The sequence below is a fragment of the Giraffa tippelskirchi genome, chromosome 14 (assembly GCF_054371585.1).
Source record: "Giraffa tippelskirchi isolate mGirTip1 chromosome 14, T2T-mGirTip1v1.2.pri, whole genome shotgun sequence".
In the NCBI taxonomy this organism is placed as follows: Eukaryota; Metazoa; Chordata; class Mammalia; order Artiodactyla; family Giraffidae; genus Giraffa; species Giraffa tippelskirchi.
Genome location: NC_137288.1, coordinates 44,914,140 through 44,932,292, shown reverse-complemented (window position 1 = coordinate 44,932,292; position 18,153 = coordinate 44,914,140). Strand labels below are relative to the sequence as shown.

At 40.7% G+C, this 18,153-nt stretch overlaps 1 protein-coding gene and 1 long non-coding RNA gene across 20 annotated transcripts in view; one reads left to right on the top strand and one right to left on the bottom strand.

The window, feature by feature from the left end:
• OSBPL1A (oxysterol binding protein like 1A) overlaps positions 1 to 18,153 on the bottom strand; it is a 212,352-nt gene that overhangs the window by 82,085 nt on the left and 112,114 nt on the right. For 12 of the 19 annotated variants that reach the window (XM_081563211.1, XM_081563218.1, XM_081563210.1 and 9 more), the window contains one exon: positions 1,928 to 2,090. The exons of the other annotated variants lie outside the window; for them this stretch is intronic. In XM_081563211.1, coding sequence (XP_081419337.1) covers positions 1,928 to 2,090 — 163 coding nt within the window. The remainder of the gene's footprint in view (positions 1 to 1,927; positions 2,091 to 18,153) is intronic. 19 annotated transcript variants of the gene reach the window in all.
• Positions 1,969 to 4,950, top strand: LOC145534903 (uncharacterized). Its single transcript, XR_014075061.1, has 2 exons — positions 1,969 to 4,073; positions 4,613 to 4,950. It is a non-coding gene; the product is annotated as an uncharacterized LOC145534903 (long non-coding RNA).

Here is an 18,153-nt window from a genome sequence, read left to right as displayed (position 1 = left end):
TAAAAAAAACAACATAGATACACAGGCACATATACATGGGATTGCTTTAAAAAGGTCTGCAAGAGACTCTATCAAGCTGTTAACAACAACCTCTGAGGGAGTGTGCAATTAGGATGAGAGATGAAGGGAAAATTTCACTGGGCACTATAAGCACTTCTCTCTTGAACTGTTTATAACAAGTTTTTTCTTAAAAATTATATATATATTTTTAAAGACATCAATGATGAATGCAACAAGCCACAAAGGTTTACTGTATAGCACAGGGAACTAGTCAATATCTTGTAATAAAACCATAGGAAAATAATTTCAAAAATAATATATGTGTATATGTATAACTGAATCACTTTACTGTGCAACTGAAACATTGTAAGTCAACTAGTTATCAATGATGAGCAGCTGAAGCATCTAGGTTCTTTTACATTCACATCTCTTTCTGGATGTCCAGGCAGAAGGAACACGGGGGATAACGGGACAGGACGTGGCAGAGGACAGACGGGAAGACAGGTCAGCAGCCTTAGTGTCCTCTCCCCCCTTCCCCTAATCAGGCTAAAAGCCTCCTTTAACCCCGCCGCTCATTCCACTGCGTTCAAATCTGATTTCTACTTTCTCTTCCCAATTTGAATCACTGTTTTCACAAATACCCCATCTAATTGCCATCATCGTAGTCGTTAGAATCCTTTCTCTAATTATTCCCCAATCTGGCTGTTAGAATTAGCTTTCCCCCATCTTTTGATCATGTCACACTTCTAAAATTAATGTTCCTGTGTGCCCTGCTGATCTTCTGTAATGAATCCCTTCTCTGTTAAGTCCGCCAACATCATTTTCCTTGTCCTGTATCATGACACCACTTTAACTTCCTTAACCAAACTTTCTGTAGTTCTCATTTCTGTGACCTCTCACTGCGCTTCCTTTAGTTTCCTATAATGAATGTGACCCTTTAACTCCGTATCCACCGAGATCTCCTGCTTCCACCATCAAGTACTGTGAGACCCAGCAATTGTACATGTTCATCTACTAAATTAGCACTTAATTTCCTCACATAAAAGAATTGTTCTCAGTCTCAATCATCTCCAGCCATCCCCTCCATGATTCCTTCCATGACTCTGCCCACATCCACCTCAAATTCTAAAGGAAACTCATAAAAAGTCAAAACTACTCAACAGGACCTCCTTTTAAAGTCATTCTCACCCCTCCACATACATTACCCATTTCTGAATACTTAGTATCTGTCAGGCACTACTGAACATATGAATTCATTTAATCCCCACTCGACCCACTGAAATGGAAACTGTAATTACCCCCATTTTAAACATGTAAAAGCTGAGAACCAGAGAGGTCATGGGACTTGCCCAAGGTCACACAGCTCACACCAGGGTCAGAGGCAGGATTTCAATTCAGAGGATCTGGCTCTGAAGCCCCTGCCAGCTGCCAGTGTGCGCACTGCTCTGAGGCATGTACCTCTGAGGCCAAGCCAAGTTCTTCCTTTTCTCTGCCCCAGGTACACCGAGGCCTCCCCTTCGGCACACAGCATACCAGGTTGTAACCAAGCTTCCTTATCTGTGTCCTTTACTCTTAGACCTCTCTGAGGATATAAACCATCCACCTCTCTGTCCTTTAACAGGTAACAGCACCTTGTACCAGGAGGTATTTAACAGTCAACGAATAAAACAATAAACCAGATTTGCAGCCCTCTGGCCCTAGCAGAGCACAGGTTGTCAACAAAGGCAGACTCAGCGATGACTTTCGTTTCAAACTTTCAGGCTCCTGCCTTAATAACATCACACAAAAAGTAGGTCATTGGGGAACTGTAGCAATACATTTCCATCTGTTTACTCCAGGGAACTCAAGGTGACATCTACTCTAAGACGACACTTAGGTGGTCAACTGTGAATTACCAAAGACACAGATGGCGGGGTTCTAGAATTACCTGACAGTGCATCATAGAACTCGTCCTCACTAAAGATGCTCAGAGGCGGGGAACCTTTAACCAGAGACTGCTCTAATTCATGATGTTCAGTGGCTAGAGTCGCCAGCGCTTCTGATAAAATTTTGTTTTTTTCTTGTTCCTGTTCCAATTTAAAATTTCTCACCTAGAAGAAAACAGATAATACAAAAAAGACTTCAGAGTGACAGGAGAGACAGACTTACTCAAAAGGATGTGAAAATTACTCACTTTAGATCCAGTTCAACTGCAACATCAGGAATGAAAACAGTGGTGCTACATATGCACAGCTGAATGAGCAAAATTACTAAGCTAATTTTGTTCTTCCCGTGAGGCCTTTTTTCACAACAGCTCCAGCCAATGCAAATAGATTAAGAAAAAGCAAACAAATTCAGCCCAAGTGATCAGGACCCTAGTAGAAGGACATTAGTCAATTTGAAAATCATATAAAATTTTTTTTTTAAAAAGAGAGAGTATTTCTTTCAACATTAACCAAATTAAGCCAGTTTTTTTAACAAAATAAAGACTTAAAACTGTTGTAAATATTAAAATGTGAACCACATCAAAGCTTAAAACATAATCCTCCAGTTTACTCTCAAAAGAGTTGGTATATCAAAGAGAAACAAGAGGCTAGGTAATGACATTTCAATTACCATTTTCCAATCCAGATTTTGATTCTGGTTCCATATTTTACCTTGAGTTTAGTGAGCAAAAATAAATAAAAGATTATAGAGAAGGCAAAGTCTTACTCCTTTGATGATATAACCTGTTCTTCCTATCTAATTCAAGAGCTTCTGAATTTGAAGTTAACTAAAAGCCTTCTAAAATTTAAGTAGTCTAATTCTCATACAAAATAGCAGGTACCAGATTTGGGATGAACAGTTTCATCCACTCTTGCATCAGAACTCTGAAAATCACAGCTACTCCATCAACTCCCTCAACTTCTAGGGCCCACATGGCTCTTTAGACAAGAGTTGGAAGAGTTGGGAGCCACCTAATCTCAGAGGTCTCTTGTGCCCGTTTCTTCACCTATAAAATCGGGATTCTACTGCCATGGAAGAGTCTCATCGGTGGCTTCAATTCAGTGGTCTTCAAAAAAAAAAAAAAGAAAAGTTCAACGGCACAACCTATTTCTCAAATCTCAACGCATAAAGTCAGATGTTTCAGGAAGCAGCAATGCATAGGAGGACGCTGGGTCCAGATCGGGAGCCTCTTGGACTTTCCCCTCCAGGCCCAAAGCCAGGGGCTGTTCTCACAGTTCGAGAAGCATGAGATGGGGTGACCTCCGAAACCCCCTCCAGTCAAAACGTCTGCCCCTGGGTCTTCACCCTAGTGATCTCTCTCCATGGCTCCCAGCTGCGCTCTGCCGAACTCGCCTCCCACTTCCTGGCCTCCCTTCTCAGTCTCCTTCCTGTGGTCCCCAAGAACACAGCATCGTCCTCCACATTCTGACTCCACAGTCACATGTATAGGGACAATGCTCCAAGAATCCTGGATGTGACTTAAAATACAGCCCTACCAGAAAATGCTAAGTGTGTAATAAAAACAGAATTAAACCCTCATTATTTTGGGAACAGCTCCAGTCCTTGGGTACCTTAGTATTTATGATCATTATAGGAATGTGCTTATTATTAGAATTACAAAAATGAAATATAAGCAGCAATAAATGGTAAGCAATAATGTGCAGAGAAGACCCAGAAAACAGGAAAAAAATTAAATAGGTATATAATTGTAATTTTTAAGAAACTGAGAAATACTTGCAAATGTTCCTATAATCTAAAATTTTATATCCAAGGAGGAAATACTCTTGGTATAGCTGAAATCAACCTTCAAAAAAAAAAAAGCTGTTTTCCTCCACTTGATCGGTCAGACAATTCATTTATCTATAAACAAGGACTACAAAATTCATTATAAAATCCAAAATGAACTTTTCTTTAGATGGAAAAACATCAGCACTGCTGTAGATTCCAAAAAACGCCATTGCAGACTCAAACTCTTTCACCCCATCCACTCCTCTTTCATTAAGCTTTGTTTTTTCTAGCAGCTCAAGTATCAAAATGCAAATGTGCTGCTGACACTGTACTGTTCTACATAAGAATCAACTAAGTTACCTCTTCTGGACAAAAAATATGTTAAGTTCTATTTTATTAATTTTATTGTTAATCTCTTATGGTGCCTACTTTATAAGTTAAACTTAATCATAGGTATATGATTATTATGTAATCATATGTATAGGGAAAAACAGTGTATATATCGTTCAGTAAATCCACGGTTTCAGGCATCCACCGGGGGTCCTGGATCATACCCTCCCCCAAGGATAAAGGGGGGAACTACTATGGTTACTGAAAAAAATCGGTTTCACTGCTTTAAAAAAATGTTAAGTTTAAATACCTAAACTCAAACCCTGGATTTCAGAAGAGGGGCAAAATAAATGATTGAGGCTCCAAAATATCAAATTCCCCCAACAAGATTGCACTCGAAATCCTTCTCTTTTATCCCCGGAAAGCAAGCATCCCTGTGTTCTGCTGCCTCAACACGTGTTCTCAGAGAAGACAGTCTTCAGAGGAGGAGGGAAAGGGGTGGAAACAAAAGGGGGAGAAGAGGCTCAGACCACAGACTGGTTCTCACCTCGCTGTTATCTGTCAGCTGATCTGAGGACACGTGTATTAGTTTCAGGCCTAACAGGATCTGCCATACTGAAGGCACGTTACCCTCCGACTTCCTGCTGAATGGCAATACCTCCTCATCCGGAAAAGTGATGCAGCTGAGAGAGCAGGTGTGTGTAGCACAGAAACTGCACTAGCGAAGAGCTGCAAGGCAGCACCTAAGAACATACTTCACCGGCAAGGATGCTTTTTGGTCAATCGGATCAATCAACTGCAACAGTCAGCTGGAACAATCCAATTCTAAACCCACTATCATCTCAGTATTTCGGAAACACTGGGGGGAGACCTGCAAGTCAAGTTGTGCAGAGCGTAACTTCATAAAATCCTCACCTTACTTTCCAAGTCTGTCTCCACATTCTCATTTGCTAGTTTAGCAACTATGGTGTGAGAGAAACAGTACCTTCATGCAGTCCCTCTCTGCAATTCTAAGTGCTGCTCTTCACTTTCCTGTGTATCAATATATGCGCACGGATGACTCAAAACGATAACTACCCTATTATTGTTCAAAGAACAGATAACTTCTTTTCACAAAATTAGTAAAACCCAACATGTGCTTATAATTAGACCATTTCTAGCATATGGACGACATTTTCTTTTTCAAATTCACATAAAATTCATGCCCTCAGCCACTTTGCCACAACAGCAATCGACATAAAACCAAGTAAATGTAAATGTCAAACTTTTGGTTAGAAAACATTTAAGGACTGAATCATCACACATTTAATAGTTACACATTATTATTAACTATTAATAGACACATTACTCTGTGTTTATAGCCCCTTCAGACTAATGCACATTCAAGCCTTTCCAATAATCTCCTCAAATCACTTTAACACGACCCCCCTTTCATCTTACTCAATTTCATGCTGGCAAAAGAAATTCACAATGAATACTTCCAAAGTGTTCTTCACTCCATCAGTGAATGGATGCCAACAAAAGAATTCAGAGTTTTAAAAAGCCTGGTACTAGCCAGTGAATATACATTTTATCAGCTTTCTCCTATAAAGCACCCTGCTATTTACCTATGTTACCACGAGGTTAAGTCAGGCAGAGGCAATGATTAAATCTGGCAAAGACAGACCACTAAGTGGGAGTAAATGATTAGTATTCAGAGAACACCGTGTCCAATTATCCAATTACAGGTTAGGTGACATTCTGGCCCTGATGATCAATCTAGTAAAGCTCTTTCAACCGGCTATGCTCCAGTCAGTTAACAGCATCAGCGTTTCTCATTTCTTATTACTGGATGTATGGCTATAACAGAACATACTGCCTTCAGACTGAAATACATCTTAAATCCAAAAACATCTAATTTTACCTCTTAGATAAGGGATTACATTAACACTTATTTCTGTAGTTAGAGGACCAATAATATGCTGACTTTTCTCTGCTGTTGCCACATTGCTGTTGAAAAGTGGGTCTGGTCCTTTACAGCTGGGTAAGGGCTCTGCTGGGCTTCCCTGGAGGCTCAGTAATTAAAAAAATAAAAATAAAAAAATCCACCTGCCAATGGAGAAGACACAGCTGAGTCGGGAAGATCCCCTCGAGTAGGAAATGGCAACCCACTCCAGTATCCTTGCCTGGGAAATTCCATGGACAGAGGAGCCTGGTGGGCTATAGTCCATGGGGTCACAAGTTAGACATGACTTAACTGAACAACAACAAAGTTCTTCTGCTTATAGAAGACGACAGCATTGCTGGAGGTGGGAGGCGTAGGGCTCTCATGTGAACGCAAGCAGACGTTATTCTAGGTTCATAGCTAGGCTGAATCATGCTCTCAGCCCAGGAAAAATAAGATTTGATCTCATGTCCCAGGCACGATCAAGTATGGAAACACATCTTCAAGACTGGATGGTAGGCACGCACTTTGTTTTAGAGATTTACAAAGTGCCCTTGCACACATTATAGTTTAGGGTTTTCATCGATTCTCATGCCAATGCCTCTCCAACTGCACAAATTTTATGGTTCTCAAGCCCTTTTTTGCCCCTCCAGTTCTCCTCTTACTAAGACATTTAAAAATAAAGAAGCCTCAGTGGCCAAGAAGATTTGTCTGATGGGAGGAAATTCAGATGAGGGAGGATATGGAAGGAAGGTGTGGGTGGGGAAGGGGACTCACAGAGCCTGCTGTGCTGTGCTCAGTCGCTCAGGTGTCTGACGCTCTGCGACCCCATGGACTGTAGCCCACCAGGCTCCTGTCCATGGGGATTCTCCAGGCAAGAATACTGGAGTGTGTAGCCTATCCCTTCTCCAGGGGAACTTCCCAACCCAGGGATGGAACCCAGGTCTCCCGCATTGCAGGTGGATTCTTTACCATCTGAGCCACCAGGGAAGCCCAAGAATACTGGAGTGGGTAGCCCATCCCTTCTCTAGTGGATGTTCCCGACCCAGGAATCCAACCGGGGTCTCCTGCATTGCAGGAGGATTCTTTACCAGCTGAGCTACCCAGGAAGCCCACAGACCTTACAGACCAATGTAAGAACTCTGGCTTTGACTCTGACTGACATGAGGAGCCATTGGACGGCTTTGAGCAGAGGAATAACGTTATTTGATTTACGTCTTAACACAATCTCTTTGACTGATAAGCTGAATAATAGACCTGGAGGGGAGGGCAAGCTTAGAATCAAAAAGATCTCTAAGAGGCTACTGTGACAATCCCAGTAAGAGATGGTAATAGCAATGGAGGTGATGAGAAGTAGTCAGATTCTGCATATATTCTGAAGGCAGGTCTACAGGATGTGAGACAAGAGTCAAGGATGACTCCATAGTTAAAGATAGAGTCATCGTGACCCAATGCAGGAAGACTACAGGAAGGACTTGAAACAAGCAGGAACTCATACATGGTAAGTGGGAGGTGTCATCAGGCGTTCAAGTGCAGACGTCACGTAGATAATTAGATATCAAGTCAGGTCTCCAGGGACAAATTCCAGGCTGGAGATACAATCTGAGAGTCCTTCACAAATAGATTATGTTTTAAGCTGTAAAACAGATAGAATCACTAAGGGAGAAAGTGAGACAGGCAGAGGAAGAAATCTCAGGACTGAGATTTCCCTCTGATGGGAGAGACGAGAAAGAACCAGCAAAGGAAACAAACAAACAAAAAAGGTCGAAGGTGGGGGGTTGACTGAAGAAAACTCAGGAGTGTGTGCTAATTCTAGAAGCCTAAACAAAGTACTAGAAGGCGAAACAAGCGATTATGTCGAACACTGATGACAGATCAAATAACATGAGGACTAAGAAAAGCCCTCTGGATTTGATGATGAGGAAGTCAATGGTGACCTTGACAAGGACAGGTTTAGCAGAACAGTGAGAGAACGCTGAAGACAAAGGCTTCACAGAAGTGGGTCAGAAGAAATGAGAGGGGACTTGGAAAGGGCAAGTATGGCCCATTCTTTCTGCTAGAAAGGAAAGGAGAGAATAGGGGCAATTGCTGGAAGGGGGTGAGGGTCAATAAGGCTTTATTATGCAATATATGCCAGCATGTTTCTACATCTATGGGAAAGATTCAACAGAGGGGAAATTAATGATATAGGAGTCAAAGGAGAGAACTGCTGGAATAATGTTTCTGAGTTTGCAAAAAATAATGGGATCTAATCCACACATGTACAACTGGCCTTTGCTAAGACAGGACAACTCATCCTTAGTTGGAGGAGAAAAAAGCAGCATGTATGTGTCCAGATGCAGGCTTCCCCAGTGGCTTAGCAGCAAAGAATCCACCTGCAATGCAGGAGATGTGGGTTTGACCCCTGGGTCGAGAAGATCCCCTGGAGGAGGAAATGGCAACCCACTCCAGTATTCTGGCCTGGGAAATCCCACGGACAGAGGAGCCTGGTGGGCTATGGTCCATGAGGTCGTAAAAGAGTTGGACATGACTGAGCGACTAAACAACATGTGTCCAGATGCAGATAGGTAGGTATGTGTAACTGAGTGTTCTTTTAGTGGTTCCTTTTGTCTCGGTGCACCTAAGAACTACAGAGAACAGGAAACAAAGAGGTCTTCAACCAGTAGGTCCCAGCATGTGCATTACACACAGCATTGAAAACTGCACCCTGAGATTTAAAAGGAGATCAGATCCAAGGCCCTCCAAAGCCTCATTCACACTAATCTGGTCAGCCCGACACAAAGCAGCTATTCCAGCATTTTCCCTTTGCTTATAGTAGACCACAGCTTGCTCCTGGCACCGTTACATACTCCCTTCTTACTGGCACTACCATGTCCCTCAATCTGGCTCCAGCCAACGGGAAAGGAAACCCTGCTGGGAATTGCCTCTATACTTCTCTGCCCTTCAGCTCTGTCTTGGGAATGAAGGAGAGGGTGTTATCTGCTTGTTGACTTACTGATGAAGCTCTAAGTAAAATGACTGCAGTGGAGCTTGGTAATTGCTAGTAATCTGTTAAATCCATTATTCTCACATGTATCTTCAGACATTTTAAATCAAGGAGGAATTGTGCAGTAACTGTGTAGTCCTACATGTAGGACAGAGCCCAGTAAACAGTCACTTAAGCAATGTAGTAAATAGATGAGGAGTTTTAAAAGCAAAGGCTTCAGATACTTGAATCAATATAAACCCAGAATATCTGATAGTTATTTTTGTCAGGTTGATTTAAAAATAACCTCTCATAAAAATAAAACCAATGGGAGAATAATGCTACAGACAAATGACAATATGTCTAAGTTGAGGTTTTACATGTTTTTTTAAAAAAAAAAAGGAGCAGAAAAGAAAAATGTCTTCTGAAACAGAAGTACCATTCACTTCCATGGTATGCCCCAACAGCAGATTCAATACACATGAACTTCACTCCCTTGCTCAATAGTTCTGGCATTTAAAATAACTCGGTACAACTAAGATCTCATAATAATTTTCTCTTTCAGTTGCAAAGCTGAGTCAGTTGATACTGTAACAGTCACATAAGGAACTACAAAAACCAGTAATTTCCATAACTAAGAACATTTTACATTCCAGAAGTTAGCACTTATAGAATTACATTCCTAAAAGCACTACATCAATGTATAATCTCCAAATTACTCTAGATTACAGTGTATTAAAAATTTCAAAAGGTTTTTATGTATCATGTAAATTATAGAACAGGATGTTAAACTGCCATGTAATGGCATGTATTAAACGCACTGCAAACAAATTCAGTGTAATGTCAAAAATCATTGTTGGCTATATTAAAATGGTAAAATTCCAAATCAACCTACTCAGTAAAACTTCTGGAATTTTAAAAGGCCTATTCTTTTAACCATGTCTCTTAAATTCTCCATTAAATAGCTGTTCATGACTGTATTCCCTAAGTGCCCAGAATGGGTTGCCTATGACATGCTCAACAGTTAAGTGCTGAAATAGCACTTTAAAATGAAGAAAATTCAGGAGTATAGTAACAGGAGAAAGAGATGGGGACCGACGCAATGCAAAATGACTTTTATCATAAAATCTCTTTAACCAGTATTAACAAGTATTATTTTTCACAGTTTATTCCAGAACCAATCATTTAAGTGCAGGACCCTGAGCAAAAATGTCTCTTAAAATTTGTGTATTCTTAACTTCAGGATGAGAGTTCATGTAGCCAAAAAAAGAGAAAAAAGGACTTCATAAGCATTTGTGTAAACAATGGTTTTGCTTACACGGGGCTGTTACTGTGTCTACAGCTGATAAAGTACATGCATAGCATTTTAGTGTTTAAAGGCACTTTTACACACTGTTAGAGTTCATTACATCTTCCTAACAACACTATGAGGAATGCATATATGCATAAACTGAAGATCATAAAGTTTAAGTAACTTGCCAAAGGTTAGCAGGAGAATAAAAAACTGAAATCAAGATCTTTTAACTTGGAATCTTGTAAGCTTTCCAACCCATGGTGTAGCCAATAACCAAAACACCCAATCACCCTGTCGACAGCAATCCACGATCAAGAGTCTCAGAAGTAGTTGTTCAGTCGCTCAGTCATGTCCAATTCTTTGCGACCCCATGGACTGCAGCACGCCAGGCTCCCCCGTCCTTCACCGTCTCCCAGAGCTTGGTCAAACTCATGTCCATTGAGTCGGTGATACCACCCAACCATCTCATCCTCTGCTGCCCTTTCCCCTTGTGACTTCGATCTTTCCCAGTGTCAAGGTCTTTTCCAATGAGTCAGCTCTTCACATCAGGAGTCCAAAGTATTGGAGCTTCAGCATCAGTCCTTCCAGTGAATGTACAAGGGTTGACTGCCTTTAGGATTGACTGGTTTGATCTCCTTGCAGTTCAAGGGACTCTTAAAAGAGAGTCTTCTAGAGTACCACAGCTTGAACGCGTCAATTCTTCAGCACTCAGTCTTCTTTATGGTCCAACTCTCACATCCGTACATGACTGCCAGAGGGTCTCACGTTTCTGGGTAGATGGGGTTACTACACTGATGGGCCAGACAGATGAGGGAGGGCAAGCAGAGCTGCCTGGACCACAGCAAAGCACTTGTTATAAAACCATCCTTTGGACTCCTGTCAGCAAGGACATCACTATAAAATGGTGAGATTGTTACACAGACTAGGAGCCTGACTGCAACCACACCCTCCAGGAGAAGGTTTTTTTTTTTTTTAAGATCTCTTCTGTTCCTAACCTGGCTTAGAGCTCAGATTCTCCATTATGAAGAGGGTGCCTAGAGCAGTTGTCGAGTCGGCTTGGTTTTTAATCAGAAGGCCCAGTTTCAGCCCAGACCTACTACCTCAGGACTTAACAAATGAACGAGTTCCATGTACTGTGATTTCTCCCAATATCTAGTCTCCTCTTATTCCTTAATAAGAACCTGAACTTATTAACTGAACTCACTGCCCTGTATCTTTTTAAAAACTTTTTTATGTTGGAACACAGGTAATTAACAATGTCAGTCAATCCTAAAGGAAATCAGCCCTGAATATTCATCAGAAGGACTGTTGCTGAAGCTCCAATTCTTTGGCCACCTGATGCAAAGAGCCAACTCACTGGAGAAGACCCTGATGCTGGGAAAGACTGAGGGCAAAAGGAGAAGCGGGCAACAGAGGATGAGATGGTTGGATGTCATCACCAACTCAATGGACATGAATCTGAGCAAACTCCAGGAGATAACGGAGGACAGGAAAGCCTGGCGTGCTACAGTCCATGTGGTCACAAAGAGTCAGACAGGGCTTAGCAGCTGAACAAAAACGAACACCATCTTAAAGACTATTGCTCAGTCTTTCTGGCAGCTGTGGCCACATGACTAAGTTCTGGCCAAAATGGAAGTAATTTAAGGAATTCACCAGGTCTCCTTAAAGGGAAGGGCACAGTGCTGTTTTCTCCTTGCTTATCTGCTTCCTTCCTCCTAACTAGAATTAGGTATTTGGAACAACCCCCAACACTTGAAACTGCCATGTAGTGTTTTTTCAAAAGCACCACGAAGTATTCTAATGTGGCTTCTGGATAAGAATTGCCAGTTTAGGGGCTTCGCTGGTAGTCCAGTGGTTAAGAACCCGCCTCGCAATGCAGGGGACACGGGTTTGATCCCTGGTCCAGGAAGATTCCACATTCACAAGGAAGCTTTAAGTCTGCGAGCCGAACTACTGAGCCCACATGCTGCAACTACTGGAGCCCATGCAACTCGAGTCTGTGCTCCACAACAAGAGAAGCCACCGCAGTGAGAAGCCTACACACCCCAACTAAAGAGCAGCTCCAACTCGAGGCAACTAGAGAAAGCCTGTGCACAGCAAGGAAGAACCAGTGCAGCCAAAAAATTAATTAATTTTAAAAGAAGAATTGCCAGTTCAGGAGAATTTCAATTTAGTTAAAAAATATTTGCTGGGCACATACTACTATATCTCAAGGTAGTGCTAAGGATACAAAGTAGAAGAAGAGATTGGTTAATCCTTGGATAGTTTATAGTCTAGAAGGAGAAAAAGACAGACCCTTCACACTCCTGCCCAGTACACCTATTTAAAATGCAAACTCAGCATAACTTTTAAGCTTTTCAATGGTTCTTTATTTGCTTTTCCTTATAGTCTCCAAAGTGGAGTGTGTCTATCCATGAGACATACAAATATTAGAAAGTATTTTATATTTACTTTTGTAAAAATGTTAGACCGTATGTTACATATACAGATATGATATAGACAGACAACGGTGCCGTCACATGGTCCATGGATCACCTGGTCAAGGGTCAAGTGCAGGATGCCCGGTAACTTCAGGGAAGAGTGGTGACCCCACTCAGAGGCTGACCGAAGCGCCTGCTTTCAGGGTATCGTGACGCACACTGCACTTCATGAGAGCGTGGGTACGAGGACTTACGGACTGTATTATCTAGTTTTAGTTAATTCACAAAATACAACCATAGCATCAAGACCATGCCAAAAGAACTCCAGACTGAAGATAATACTAATGATGGTAACAAAGGGAACAAAGAGAATAGAGCAAAGGCTTCTACTGCCAGTGGGAGCTCTTTGTCAGCTACCCTGGATAAAAAAAAAACAGAGCACATACAATCAGATGACAATAAGCCAGTTCTCCAGAAGACCATATGAAATATGGATGCATGTAGATATATATACACATACACACACACTTAGAAATCTGGATGTGTGCAGGTCATCCTCTCTTTATGGGTTATTGGTGGCACTAGTGGTAAAAAATCTGCCTGCCAATGCAGGAGATGTTAGAGTCTCAGTTCAATCCCTAAGCTTCCCTGGTGGCTCAGATGGCAAAGCGTCTGCCTGCATTGTGGGAGACCTAGGTTCAATCCCTGGGTCAGGAAGATCCCCTGGAGAAGGACATGGCAACCCACTCCAGTACTCTTGCCCGGAAAATTCCATGGATGGAGGAGCCTGGTGGGCTACAGTCCATGAGGCTGCAACGAGTCAGACACAACTGAGCAACTTCACTTTCTTCCTTTCTTTCAATCCCTAGGTCGGGAAGATGCCCTGAAGAAGGGAATGGTAACTCATCTCAGTATTTTTACCTGGGAAATCCCATGGACAGAGGAGCCTAGCGGGCTATAGTCCATAGGGTCACAAAGAGTCAGACATGACTGAGCACGTATGCATGCATTATGTCTTGAGATACAAACTAATAAGCACATGAAGTCGTGACATTTTCCTCACCACTTAAAATCTGAGCATCCAGCAGGTGAAGATATCATTGAAGAAATCTGAGGAGGTTTATTTACAGTCACAAGACATACAGAAGCTTTAGCCTTTAAATTTGTTCACTAAATGTAATCAAATATTTAGCAAGTCTTTTAATGGTTTTTAATAGAAAAGACAAAAAGCTACGTATCACTTGAGAAAATACTTATTCTCAAAGTACAAAAAACAGCAGACAGAAAATAATGTGATGAAAAAAATTCAGATATATTCCTTTGTCAGAAAATACTGCTGTATGATAGAAAAAACTGCTGAAGATATTTAGAAAAACAATTTAGTGTGGGATATTTGCTCTATAGAAAATTACAGCTGCTTTGAACATGTCTTGGCTAAACCATGCTGGAGCAATGAAGAATTAGGTTTTTTTTTTTTTTAAATGAACCTCTAAGGGAAAAATGTATCAAAGAAGATATATTTTCAATAATAATTAAATAAAAATGTTTTATGGAAAAATTGTGTATATATATAAACGTAATATCCTGATGAAGCAGTTATTCTGACCAAAGGTTTTTACTCAACAACCCAATTTTAAAATGAGCAAAGAACTTGAACAGACTTTTCTCCAAACATATACAAGTGGCCAACAAGCATAAGAAAACAGGCTCAATATCTTTAGTCATTAGAAGAATGCAAATCATAACAATGAGGTATCATTTTACACCCACCAGGAAAATAATTGTTAGCAAAGATGTGGAAAAATAGAATCCCTGTGCCCTGCTGGTGGGAACGCAAGATGGTGCAGATACTGTGGAAAACAGTGCAGTGGTTCCTTGAAAAAGCTAAACATAGAATTACCATATGACCCAGAAAATTCACTCTTAGGTATATACTCGAAAGAACTGAAATGTGTCCAAACGAATACTTGTGTAAAAATGTTCAGAGTAACACTATTCACAATAGCCAAAAGGTAAAAACAACTCAAATATCCATAAATGGATGAACGAATAAGATGTGTTATACACATACAATGGAAAACTATTCCACCATAAAAAAGAAAGTCCTGATACACGCTACAGTGCACACAAGGCCCGAACATGGGGTCAAGAAGCAACAGTAAAGGTCATTACATATTACATGATGTCATTTACAGGAAATGCCCCAAACTGGCAGATCCACATAGACAAACACAGATTAGTCATTTTCATGGGCTCGGGGCAGGACTGAGGATGGGGAGTGACTGCTTAATGGGTACAGGGTTTTTTTGTTTTTGTTTTAATTGGAGAACGATTACTTTACAATGTTGTGCTGGTTTCTGCCATACAACGACATGAGTCAGCCATACGTATACATATGTCCCCTCCCTCTTGAATCTCCCTCCCACCCTTCTTCCCATCTCATCTCATCCCCAGGGTTCTATTTTGAAGTGATAAAAATGTTTTGAGTGACAGTTGCACAACACTGTGAATTACCAAATGCCACTGAAACTTATGCTCAAGATAGTTAATTTTATGCTACAAAAATGCTATAATTTTTCAAAAATTAAAAACTCAAAAAAGCCCCCACAAAGATGCATTTCCCATATGATCCAGCCATTCTACTTGCTCCTAGGTATTCACTTAAGACATATGAAAGGGTATGTCCACACAAAGATGTCCAGTAGCCAACAACTGGACACGATGCAAATGTCCATCAAGAGGTGAATAAACTGTGGTACATCCATAAAATGGAGCACTACTCACCATAAAAAAGAATGAACTATCGCCATGAGCAACAACACAGATGGATCTGCAAATAATTAAAGAAGCTGAACTTCCTCCATGCCCACAAAGGTATGATTCCATATATGTAAAATTCTAGGAAATGCCTACTAGGCACTAATCAATCAGTGCTAGAAAGCTAACCAAAGCCTGTGAACAGGAAAGAGGGTGAAGTACTACTAAGGCAGGAATAAACTTTGGTAAGTAATAGAATTATTCCTAATTCTGAAAGTGATGATGGTTTTACAATGTTAACATGCATGAAAGCTCACTAAACTACATTTTAAATGTGTCCAATTTATTGTACGTCAATTATACCTCAATACAGCTAAAAAATTGAGCATATTTAGCAAGGGCATAGTGAAAAAACCACTCACTTAGTGACAATGGGAATTTAAACAATACATTTCTTACATATTCTCAAAGAATATGTATGACAAAGAAAAATATTCTGATACTACTGAAGACAATGAAGGATATTAAACTGCATTGTACACTATATTTGTGTATTTGCCAATATGAACAGACCAAGACAAATCAAAACCTCCTGCCAGTAGTTGCCAGGTTCTGGTATTTATATTCTTGCCTATACTTTACAGAATTTTTTATGTCTTTCATGTATCTCATAATTTCACAATTAGCAAATCTTTAAATGTGTCTATTTATGAAGTGATGTTTGCAAACTTTTGCATCAGATTCACAAATACGAAAACTCTGTATTTGCATCAAACACAAAATGATGCCTACTTGTAAGGTATTCTCCAATAGTGCAGTGTGCAAGGCTCTCTTAACTGTCTACTATAGGAAGCCAATCTGAGATTCTGTTAAGCACACTCTTGTCTCACCATGGCTGCAAAGCTTCTACCTAAAAATAGCTTACTCTTATATAATCACTCACCACAGATTTATATATCTTATGTATCCTTGAAATGAATTTCTCTTTTTAGAGATATGCCACCAGAGATAAACAATCATTTTTAAAAGCAAAGAAGTTAAATCCTAATCTAAACAGATCTTATTGTCAGACATTATTCCAGGGCTCTGTAGTTGAGAGTTCTGTTGATGAAAACAGAAAAAGTTATAAATAGCAGAACAAACACCCTATTGACTCTTAATTTTTTAAATGAACTTTGAGAAATTACTTATATGCAATAAAACATCAATTTTAAATGTACAGTTCAGTGAACAGTCACAAACGTATACCCTATGTAACCAGCACCACTATGAAGATATAGACCATTTCTCTTTGCTTGTTCCCTGGGGTCCCCTGCCCCCCTTTACAGTCACTCTCCCTGTTCTCCCCAGGTCCAGCTCTGGCAACCACCGCTCTGATTTCTGTAACTCAGGCAATAGAGTTGTCTGCTCCTGAACTTCACATAAAAGGAATCATGCACAGTGTACTTCTTGTGTCTGGCTTCTTTCTCTCAGTAGAATGTTTTTCAGATTCATTCATGTTGCTGCAAGTATGAGCAGTTCTGTCCCTTTCAGTGCTGAGGACTAATCCACTGCACAGCCACGCCACTATCGCTGATTCCCTGTTTCTAACGCCTTCAGCTCCATCTCTGGAAATACCTTTGTGCATACATGTTGAACACCATTAAGTCCACAGAATTTTGATGGTTTATTCTGTTTTGATGAATGTTTTCATGGTTCTCAAACTGGGGGTGGAGGGGTGGGATGATACACTGGAATCACAACTAAGTAGGTTTTAACTCCATCTGAAGAAAACATTTTAACACATTACTGACCGGTGATGTATTACTTACAATACGCCTTTTGTTACACAGACTTTATTGTCTGGAGACTGTTCAATATTCATTTACAAAACAAATCGCCAGCCACAGGGGTCAGTTTCTGCAAAAACTCCCAGTCAATAACGAGTTGAGTAAAACAGATAGCCAGTGGGAATTTGCTGTATGGAGCAGGAAGCTCAAACCTGCTCTGTGACAATCTAGAGGAGTGGGATGGGATGGGAGGCTCAAGAGCCAGGGGGCACCTATGGCTGATTTATGCTGATGTATGGCAGAAACAAACACAATATTGTAAAGCAATTATCCTCTGATTAAAAATAAACAACTTTTTTTTTTAAAAAATGAATTAAGTGTCTTAAACCAGTGCTTCCCAAGTTTTGCAAGTCCTGACACACAGCAGAGACCAAGCACCTGGTGTAGGGTTCCGGCCAATGGAAGGGTTGAAAAGATCATGACTCTTAAGCCGACTACTTGGAAAGCTCTGTTAAGTTACATTTAAAGGATACATATTCTTGTTTTAATGACCAATATTGGTTTTTGCAAAACAAAAACCTTATGAGCAAATAAGATTCTATATAAAATATTGATTAAGCAATCAAAGTGACTGGAAAATTTTTCAAAGTCTTACAATAATGAACATGGATTCTAATTTTTCCTACTTCAAGTGCACTTAAATCTTTTCCTGACTTTTTTTCAAAAGAAAAAAAAAATGAGCCATGACTGAACCGGTGGTGCCCAAGCACCCCTTCCCAGCAGAGTATGATCCAGCTTCTAAGGAGGGGAAGTCAATCCTCATTTGCATTCTGCTGTCAGGCCACAAACATTCATCCACCACCTACACCATGCCGGGCATTCCAGGCTGCAGGCGTCAGCAGGGGATGCAGCAGACAAAAATACCTGCGTGTACAGGGCTTCCGGTCTACCGTGGGAAGAGAAACAGGTGAAGGCAGGAAACACACGGTGTGTTAAGCGGT